We start from the raw sequence: 11264 nt of genomic DNA, 5'->3' as shown, positions 1-11264 counted from the left end.
CTATACACACACACACACACAGAGAGAGAGGAAGGGAGGGAGGGAGAGAGAAAGGGAGATAGGTATGGGTTTTCTTTTTTTTCCTTTTTCTTTTTTCTTTTTTTTTTTTTACTTATTTTGCAATATTTGTAAATTCACAGGGAAGTACGAAGAAATGCAGAGGGAGGTCCCATGAACCCTTCATCCAGCCTCTCCCTACATTAACATCTCTACAAGCTTGTTTTTTAAAAAGGAGTAATTATTCAGCTTAATGAAAATTAAAACAGATTAGCTCAAAAGTTTTCTAAATTATGGTATGCAGTGCCCTTAATATAGAAAAAACAGAGGTTTCCTTATTTGTTGATGTGATTAGGTAATATATATTTTGCCTTAAAGGTTATTAATAATTCTACTTCCAAAAGTTGATTCTAAGAAATAACACGATACAAGCAAAGATATATTTACAAACATGCTAAACCATTTTCGCAAATCTGTAAACATCCCTAATTTTATTACTCTGTGACACAAATATATAATAAAATATTTATCAATTAAAGTTCATTGTCTCAAAGAATTTTGAATGGTCTGGGAAAATGTTCACAATATAATGGTTAGTGAATGAAGCAGACATTAAATTCTAAAATGCCCGCCTTTTTAAAAATCAAATTACTCCACAACCTACAAATTTCTCCTGTTTTATATTCCTGAATGTGAAGATTTAATATTATCAAGTTATCAGTTCTCAGATTACTTTGGATTCCAAATGAAAGGGCATTTGAAATGCCCTTTCAGATAGACTGTCTATCCCAGTTTTTCAAAATAAAATTTGTCCACAAATATTTTAATATGAAAATACCAGCAAGTTAATAGGGGCCACATCCACTCTCACATTCATACAATGGTACTTGAAGTGATACTTATTTGCATTTTTTAATTTTCTGTTTTGAATACATATTTTTGTTTTCAGAATGCATTTTAATTTTGAAAAAAAACTATCTTGCAATATTGTTTGGGCGAACTTTATAAAATTACATATATAGAGATATGAAAATAGCATGATTATTTCACAAGAAAAATGTGTCAAAATGCTTGTAGTGGTTGTTACAGTGTGAACTGTGAATGTCCCTTTCCCTCCCTTCTCTCTGTTTATTTAACTTAGGGGTGTTCAATCTTTTGGCTTCTCTAGGCCACATTGGAAGAAGAAGAATTGTCGTGGGCCACACATAAGATACACTAACACTAACGATAGCTGATGAGCCAGGAAAAAAAAAAATCACAAAAAAATCTCGTAATGTTTTAACAAAGTTTACAAATTTCTGTTGGGCCACATTCAAAGCCGTCCTGGGCCGTATGTGGCCCCCGGGCTGTGGGTTGGACATCCTTGATTTAACTTTTTGTAATGTAAGCAATAGATAAGCGACCAGTCATGCATTATATATGTGAAAGGAAATTATTGAATTGAACTGCCTGGGTTAATATTTTAACAAATGAGATCCTGAGTTGTTTAAGACACCATGCTGGAGACTTGGAGCTGCAGCAGTGCTGATGAGTTTTTAGTACATATAAGAAGACACCAGAAAGGGCTAGGGGCTAGGAGTATTATTTTCAGTGTTGGTCAGCCAGGAAATCCTTCGGACCCGTGAGTCTAGGAGGAGGAAGATACAGAGAGAGGAGGAGTGACTAGTAATCAATTAATGAGTAGAACAAGTAGATAAATCATGAGCATCTTTTGTGACAGGAGCACACAGAAGACACAGGACAATTCTGTTGTTTGAGTGAGTGACAGAAGCTGTTCGTTATGATGTTTTCAAACTCGGTAGCTTTATGCCTGGCTCTTTTGAGGAGAGAGACCTTTTCCTTGAAGTTAACAGCTGTGATACAGATTCTAAAGTGATCTCTTTGTTAGGGTAGAGAAGAGGCTAGGTTTTCAGAAGGCTACATGGGTATTAAAATGGGTAGGATCATTAATACTTTGGGCAGATGCCTTATTTAGGAAAGGGATATATATTTCAACAGTTTGTAGATACATATTTACAAACGGAAGCAACCAGTTTGCAAAGGGACCACTTGCCTTTTATTACAAAAATCTGCTATGGATGTAGCATCCTCTGCTCCTGTTGTAGCATCCTCTCCCTATGAGACTGAGGGGTGTGTCCTGAATTCAGACAATTTCTGGGCAAGATATAATCTGCCTTTTCCCCAAATTATTCTGGATGATATGGAAGCAACTTCTTTGCTATCCCAATAAAAAAATGTGAGTGGTTTTACTACTACCTGTCTACTCTGATTGAAAGAAATCAAATCATCCTGTCCTGAATCTGTTCTTTTTCCTCAAGTGCCACCTCCGTGAAGCCCTCCCCAAACAAAATCTCCCTAATCAGAATCAATCTCTCCACTTTGCCAGCACTTTGTCTATTCCACAGGCCTGGTCTGATATGTGTTGGATGCATTCTGTCACCACTCATTCAGTCCACAAACCTTGTCTGGTTCATTGTTATATCCTGCCATGGCCAGCTCAGGACTTTAGTCCTCCCCAGAGGGAAAGTCCAGACCCAGCGGAGTGGAGAATAGAGGGTCATGCGAGATGAGAAAACAATGATATTCTGTTGTGTTATTTGTACAGAGGCTTATAAAGAGGACTGGGGACTTCCTTTCCGTGCAGAGTCATTGTGGGTGGAAAGAGACAGACAAAGAGAACTTATGTCATTCATCCATGAATAATAAATTATCTGCCACTGTACCAAAACACACTGTGTATTTGTCAAGGGACACCTCAAAAGCAAAAGCAGCATATTGTTCCTTCAGCATAGGGGCAGAAGAAAGCAACGTTGCTCTGAACCAGCCATGCAAGGACATGCATTCAGTGCAATGCAGAGGAGATTTCAGTATAAAAAGAAACATCCAGCAGTGGTAGCGAATAAGAGGATATGATTCAGAGAGCATTGGCATTTTTCCCTTTTTAAATGGAACAAAGAGTGACCTGGACAGTTGTTTTTTGCCTTGTGATTTGTTGCATGTGTGTGAGAAGTGATAGTGCCTGTAAGTGAGGTGGCCATATTGGGGGAGAACTTTGTGTTTTGCATGAGGCTCACTTCTCAGCGTTGGAGCTGACCTCTGCTTTGAGTTGCTTATTTGCATGGGCCTGTGACCTTGTGTATTGTGCAACTAAATCATTTATTTTCTTTCTCTTGACAGTGTTTCTAAATGTATACATTTTTGGTTTTGTTCTTCAAATAGGAAAACTCCCGAGATGAAAACCGAGCTCTAGTTCATCAGCTTTCTAATGAAAGTAGACTCTCCATCACTGACTCCCTTTCCGAGTTTTTTGATGCTCAGGAAGTTCTGTTATCTCCAAGCTCTTCAGAAAATGAGGTTTGAGCAATGTTTACAGTTAGGTGCCTCAAAAATCTCTCTTGTTGCTTTGCTGGTTAATCTGTTCAGTAAATAGTCCATAATCAGAAACACTAAACTCAGTGGCCCTTTTTAGTCATTGTATTCTGAGAGTTCTATCATAACTCATACCCAAAAATGATACCATATGTGAGAAGAAAAAGTAAAAGTAGAGAGTATTGGATATTTTCTCATTTCTGTAACTTGATGTGTTAAATTTGTTATGCTTTTTTTTTTTTTAAACGGAGCCTTGCTCTGTTGCCCAGGCTGAAGTGCAGTGACACAATCTCAGCTCACTGCAACCTCCGCCTCCCGGGTTCAAGTGATTCTCCAGCCTCAGCCTGCCAGATAGCTGGGACTACAGGCATGCACCACCGCGTCTGGCTAATTTTTGCATTTTTAGTGGAGACTGGGGTTTGATCATGTTGGCCAGGCTGGTCTCAAACTCATACTCCTAACCTCAGGTGATCTGCCTGCCTCAGCCTCCCAAAGTGCTGAGATTACAGGTGTGAGCCACTGTGCCTGGCCTCTTTTTTTTTTTTTTTTTTTTTTTTTTGAGACACAGTCTCACTCTGTTAGCCAGGCTGGAGTGCAGTGGTGTGATCTCTGCTCACTGCAACCTCTGCCTCCCAGGTTCAAGCAATTCTCGCACTTCACCCGCCCAAGTAGCTGGGGATACAGGCGTGCGCCCCATGCCCAGCCAATTTTTGTATTTTTAGTAGAGACGGGCTTCCTCATATTGTCCACGCTGGCCTCGAACTCCTAGCCTCAAGTGATCCACCCGCCTCAGCCTCTCAAAGTGCTATATTTCTTTTCAAGTACAGGTTAATAATTTTGACTTCTACCTATTTAATAATGTAATATGTCTACTGCAGAGAAGGAAATTAGCATCCTGTATGTTTCTTAATCATGAAATTTAACCTACATTGATTTATAATATATAATAATTACATTTTTTTATAATGTGGTTATTGTAATATTAGTTTATAACATTATTTGTTTTACATTGATGCATAACAATTATACTTTCCTGAAGAGCAGTTATTATAGTTAATATTGCTTTGTGTCAGTGTGTACTAGTAATATTACCCCTTAAATATAGACATAGTCATCTTGTTTAGGTATTAATTCCCATAGAAGATACTTTTTACACAAATAGCTCAAAGACAAACTGTAACTCCTTCTACTCAAACACTAATAAATTCTAAAAATGCAGTCAGAATTAATAAGAATCTTTATAATAATAGTCTTGAGCTTGCTTGCTGTTTTTCTTGTGAGAACTAATTCAGAATGTATAAGAATTTTAAGAACAGGTATTTGTTGTGAATACCTCCTTGGCAGATTGGTATATGGACCTTTATGAAAACAGTACCCAAGACTATTTATAGTGTGGGACTCAACATGTTTGATCATTTGGAGTCAGGGTTTTATGAAAATCTGGCTCTTGTTTATTCTAACTCTAATGAATGTTATTTCTTCTTTCCCATAGATTTCTGATGATGACTCATACGTCAGTGACATAAGTGATAATCTTTCCTTAGATAATCTCAGTAATGATTTAGATAATGAGAGACAGACCTTGGGTAAGATTTACATTATTTAATCTCTGAAAAGTTTGGATTTTCATAGAATACTAATACGTTGTATAGTTAACTCTTGAACAATATGGGGGTTCGGGGTATATGCTGATACCCCACACAGATGAAAATCCATGTATAACTTTTGACTCCCCAAAGATTTAACTACTAACACTCAATTAACACATATTTTGTGTGTTATGTGTATTTGAGACTGTACTCTTACAATAAAGTAAGCTAGAGGAAAAAATGTTATTTAGAAAGTCATTAGGAACAGAAAAGATATTGACAATTCATTAAGGGGATCATCATAAAGGTCATCATCCTGGTCATCTTCATGTTGAATAGGCTGAGGAGGAGGAAGAAGAGAAGGGGTTCGTCTTGCTGTCTCAGGGGTAACAGAGGCAGAAGAACACCTGTATACAAGTGGACTGATGCAGTTCAAATCGGTGTGGTTCAAGGGTGAACGGTGTAGAGGACCTGCTACAAGCAAAGAGCTCTAGCAAGTACTGTGTAAGAAAACTAAGACATGGACCCCACCCCCTAGGATTTTATAATCTAGGAGAGGAGACAGCACCCACATGTGAAAGATGTATTAATTCAAATAAATTTATCTGCTTGTACAAATTTTTATTTTTATAAAGTGAGTGTATGCCAATTATATGAATATAAAAAACGTAACAGATACTTTTTTTTTTGAGACGGAGTCTCCCTCTGTCGCCCAGGCTGGAGAGTACAATGGCGCGATCTTGGCTCACTGCAACCTCTGCCTCCCGGGTTAAAGCGATTCTCCTGCCTCAGCCTCTGGAGTAACTGGAGAATACAGGCACGCACCACCATACCCAGCTAATATTTGTATTTTTTGGTGGAGATGAAGTTGCATGTTACCCAGGCTGGTCTCGAACTCCTGACCTCAAGTGATCTACCTGCCTCGGCCTCCCAGACTGCTGGGATTACAGGCGTGAGCCACTGTGCCTGGCCCAGATATCCCTTTTGCAGTCTAATGTTGTCTCTGTGGACATATTAGAATATGGTTATTTGACCTTAGATATCAGGGGGGTTTTATAATTTAGGAATGTGATAGGACTTATATAATAAAAGATATGATCCGAGTCGTCATTTAGCTTCAGATTCTTCAAAACAACACATTTGAAAGTAACAAATGGCTACCTGTTGGATGGACCCCTCAGGTTATCCTAAGATGACCCTTTATTACTGCTTGATCCCAAGAAGGGAAATGATGGGCAGGAAAGATACTTCATAATGCTAGTTTGAACTGTGGAATATCTGGAGTGTCTGGCTAGCCCCCCAAACAGCTCTGATTTAGGACTTCAGTAAGCAGATTGGCCTGTTTAGGAAGGTGCCCTTAAAAAGAATCTGCCTACCTGGACAGTTCCCTGCATGGGTCCTTGTAGCATCAAACACTTACCATTGTTGGTACTCAGTTTGCCTTGGAGTCTCTAGGTTTGTCTGCACTATGCATTGGATACTCGAAGCACCACCTATTTTCATATCTACACGGAGGAGAGGGACCATGCCAGGCACCTTTTTGGTATTTCAGTGTTCTTCAGTTCAATGTGTATGTGTGAACTGATGAATTGTTATCTGAATGCTTAAGAGCCACCTTTTGGGGGACCACAGTATAGGGGAAGAAAGCAGGTAGTTTTACCATGCTTTGGAAGAGTATCCTTTCAGTATCACACCTGCTAGAAGTGAGATGCTCATCATGGTTGGTATTTTGTTTGAAATGTTTCTTGGGAGATGAACCCCTTAGTGGAAAAGTCTAAGAACAGTGGGTTGGAAGAAGAAGGCCAAAAACACTGGAGCAAGTTTGTGTGCTACTTATTTTTCTAGAAAAACAAGGAGGCAAGTTGAAAGAGAAATGAAGAAACATCACTCCCTTGGCAAACAGCACACACACTAAAGTGGTGCTCCCACCGTAGATGAGGAGGATTGACGAATGTGGAAGTCCTCCATTCCTTTGAGTCTTATAGAGAGGGAGCCATAGGGAGTACAAGAGTTAATGGAGTGTTCAGAGGTCAAAGATAAAGAGAGGGCATGGTTCAGAACCTAAGACCACAGCTATGCTGTGTTGACACCAGCCAGGAAAAGCTTAGAGGTTACAACTGGTTCTATCGTACTCTACAGCCATGTTGCTAGAATGCTAACTAACATTCCTTTTTTGTGTGTGTGAAGACAGATTCTCACTCTGTCCCCCAGGCTGGAGTGCAGTGGTGCGATCTTGGTTTACTGCAACCTCTGTCTCCCGGGTTCAAGCAATTCTCGTGCCTCAGTGTACCAAGTAGCTAGGATTACAGGCACACACCATCATGCCCAGTTAATTTTTTTGTATTTTAATAGAAATAGGGTTTCACCATGTTGGCCAGGCTGGTCTTGGACTCCTGGCCTCAAGTAATCCACCCGCCTCAGCCTCTGAAATTGCTGGGATTATAGGCATGAGCCACCATGCCTGGCCTACATTGCCTTTCTTGAACAAGCACTGGGCAAAACCCAGCTTTCTTCTTTGTCAGTGTTTGAATACTAGAAGTGTATGTCCCCCAGTTCTTTACAGACATTCCCATGGTTTGGGGGAGATTATATTTCTAAGCATCAATACTCGACTGAAAAGATTGGATACAGAAATAACCTTTACATTTCATGTCATCATTTTGCCTATGTTAGGACCAAGGTCTTGATACACTATTGTTGTTTGAGTTTATAGTAAACATGAGATTTTTAGACTATTTCCTATAAATTTCTTCCCCACAGTGTTGCTGGGCACATATTAGGATCTGTCTCTATGCTGGGTACTTTGGGGAAGTTAAGTGGTTAAGAATGTGGATTAAGGGACCAGACTTCCTTGGTTAGCCCCAGCTCTGCCACTCAGTGGTTGTGTGTTCTGGGACCAGATACTTACTTCCTCTATGCCTTATTTTCTTCATCTGTGAAATGGGGATAATAATACTGTTTACCACAAGTGGTAGTTACAAAGGATAAGTGGGAATAATGCACGTAAAATGCTTAGAAGACTGCCTGTCACAGAATAAAATGCCAGATATGTGTTAGCTGTTAGTAGTATTGGTGGTTATGATGGCAGTGGAATAGCACTCTTTCAAAATTTACATTAGTGGAATCAAAGAAAATTTTTTGAGAATACATGAAAAACTGTTTTCAAAAATGACTGTAGGCAAGGCACAGTGGCTCACACCTATAATCCCAACACTTTGGGAGGCCAAGGCAGGAGGATTGCTTTAGGCCAGGAGTTTGAGACCAGCCTACGCAACATAGCAAGATCCTGTCTCTAAAAAAAGATACAAAAACTAGCCAGGAGTGATGTAGCATGTCTGTAGCCTAAGCTACTCAGGAGACTGAGGTGGCATGATTGTTTAGGCCCAGGAGGTCAAGGTTACAGTGAGCTATGATCACACCACTGCACTTCGGCCTGAGTGAGCCTGTTGAGAAAGACCCTATCTCAATAATTAATTAATTAGTTTTAAAACTGCCATTTGCAGCTACTTACCTATGTTGTATTTACCCGTATTAAGCAACTAAAACAGGCTGGGCATAGTGGCTCACGCCTATAATCCCAGGACTTTGGAGGCTGAGGTGGGTGGATCACCTGAGCTCAGGAGTTTGAGATCAGCCTTGGCAACATAGTAAAATCTCATCTCTACAAAAATACAAAAAATTAGCCAGGCATGTTGGCATGCGTCTGTGGTCCCCACTACTTGGGAGGCTGAGGCAGGAAGATTGCTTGAGCTGGTGAGGCAGAGGTTGCAGTGAGTTGAGATTATGCCACTGTACTCCAGCCTGGGCAACAGACCAAACTCTGTCTCAAAAAAAATTTAATTTTAAAAAAGCAAAACAAATTCAAAAGTTAATTGGATGATTAGATTACCATGAGACGCACAGTGTGGCCCTGTTTTCATGTGTTTCTGTTCATCAGAGCAGCCCCTTTATTCAGTGATTGGCTTTATAATAAATGTTAAATATGTATGTTTAATAAAATATATATCAATAAAGTATGTTTATTTATATATAAATAAAAAACAAAATGCAAGAGATTTCATTTGAAAACAGGTACAATGGAGGATAGGAATTTCAGTGCATGAAACGAAGGAAAAGATTGATAGATTGACATACCTAAAATGGGTGTCATTCATCAAAATACTCCATGGAGCAAATTTAAAGGTAAATGCCAAGTGGGGATTAAATTGTAAAACAAATATAAAAACAAAAGAGTATGGTCTTAATACATAAATAGGAAGGCAGGCAATTCAGCAGAGCAAAAGTGCTCATGAAAGCACTCCAAACCACACGGGAAATCTTTTAAATGTAAGCTAAAACAAGGAGGTTACACCGTCCACCTGACAATCTGACAGAAATTAAAAATGAAAATGATAAGCCTCAAGAGTCCTCAGGAGATGGATGCTCACATCTGCTGCCGATAAATGGGGAAGTTGGGGCAGCCTTTTGAAAAGCAGTCTGATTATGTGAATCAAAAGTTTTAACAACATTCAGAGTTATTGACATAGTAATCCCACTTCTTTGTATCCTAAGAAAATAATCAAAGATACAGGCAAAAAAATATGTTTACCGTCATTAAAAATGATGTTAAAAGAAAACCCTTAGGTTCCGGGGTACATGTGCAGGTTTGTTATGCAGGTAAACTGCATATCACGGTGGTTTACTCTACAGATTATTTCATCACCAAGGTCATAAGCATAGCACCCAAATAGGTAGGTTTTTGATCCTCACCCTCTATCCACCCTCCACCCACCCTCCACATTCCAGCAGGCCCTGGTGTCTATGGTTTCCTTCTTTATTCATGTGAACCAACGTTTAACACCCCTTAACAAGTGAGAACATGCATTTGGTTTTCTCTTCCTGTGTTAGTTTGCTTAGGATAACGGCCTCCAGCTCCATCTATGTTGCTGCAAAGAATATGATCCCATTCTTTTTTATGGCTGCACAGTATTCCATGGTGTATATGTACCACATTTTCTTTACCTAGTCTACTGTTGATGGACATTGAAACTGATTCCATGTCTTTGCTGTTGGGAATAGTGCTGTGATGAGCATACACGTGCGTGTGTCTTTATGGTAGAACAATATATGTTCCTTTGGGTATACAGTCAGTAATGGGATTGCTGAGTTGAATGGCAGTTCTGTTTTAAGTTATTTGAGAAATCGCCAAACTGCTTTCCACAATGACTGAGCTAACTTACATTCCCACCAGTAGCGTATAAGTGTTCCCTTTTCTCTGCAACCTCACCAGCATGTTATTTTTTGACTTTTTAATAATTGCCATTCTGACTGATATGAGATGATATCTCATTGTGGTTTTGATTTGCATTTCCCTAATGATTAGTGATATTGAGCAAAAACTGATGTTTTAGAAAAATTTTAAATAATATGGAAAATACTCTGTTAGCTGAACAAGCAGAATATAAAATATGCTTACAGTATGAACAACACAGATGGAGAAAACATGAAATGAAGATACTCCAATATATAAATGGCTGCTATTTTGGGATGGTAGAGCAATGAAATGACCATTATTTCCTTTATTATTTTCCTGTAATAAACACAGTTGTTTTACCAGAATTTAAAGTGATTTTTTAAAACTTTACAAGTTTTATAAACAGTAAGCAGCTATAGGCATAGAAATCCAATTTCCAGTTTTATTCTAAGTGTGTATGAGCTACGAGGAACTAGATTTTGAGGAGCGATTCAGGGTCTTCCCTGTGAATAAAGTCGATGGGTTTTAGTGTGTGTCAGTTTGGGTATTTAATTGCTCAGAATTCTTTTGCTGATTTTCTGACTTCCAGTCATACTCTGGACAACTGAGTTTAATAGTAACATTGAGTACTTGCTAGCTAAGGTTTTATTCGTGGTTTAAAAATAATAGAATAAAATGAAAAGCTTTATAGAGACAACCAGGCCTCTTTCCCTTTCAGGGCCTGTCCTTGAAAGTGGTGCGGAAGCGAAGTCCCGGAGAAGAACGTGCCTGCCGGCACCCTGCCCGAGCAGCAGTAACATCAGCCTGTGGAACATCCTGAGGAACAACATCGGGAAGGACCTGTCCAAGGTGGCCATGCCGGTGGAACTGAACGAGCCCCTGAACACACTGCAGAGGCTCTGCGAGGAGCTGGAGTACAGCGAGCTCCTGGACAAGGCCGCGCAGATTCCCAGCCCCCTGGAAAGAATGGTGAGGAGTCAGCCTTCCCTTGTCACTGTCCAGCCTCAATCCCCGAGCCACGAGGCCATTCACGGGGCCCATCAGAGAGACAGCCCCTGTTCCCTCCGGTTTCATTT

General features: G+C 39.7%; 1 protein-coding gene across 5 annotated transcripts in view; it reads left to right on the top strand.

Annotated features, from left to right (window-relative positions):
- Positions 1–11264, top strand: part of OSBPL3 (oxysterol binding protein like 3) — a 185285-nt gene that overhangs the window by 138914 nt on the left and 35107 nt on the right. For all 5 annotated transcript variants that reach the window (XM_017863953.1, XM_017863950.1, XM_017863951.1 and 2 more), the window contains 3 exons: positions 3217–3351; positions 4859–4952; positions 10907–11157. In XM_017863953.1, the coding sequence (XP_017719442.1) occupies positions 3217–3351; positions 4859–4952; positions 10907–11157 (480 nt within the window). The remainder of the gene's footprint in view (positions 1–3216; positions 3352–4858; positions 4953–10906; positions 11158–11264) is intronic.

The sequence above is a fragment of the Rhinopithecus bieti genome, unplaced genomic scaffold (assembly GCF_001698545.2).
Source record: "Rhinopithecus bieti isolate Rb0 unplaced genomic scaffold, ASM169854v2 scaffold_73130, whole genome shotgun sequence".
Taxonomy (NCBI): Eukaryota; Metazoa; Chordata; class Mammalia; order Primates; family Cercopithecidae; genus Rhinopithecus; species Rhinopithecus bieti.
This window is presented reverse-complemented; position numbering and strand designations above follow the sequence as displayed.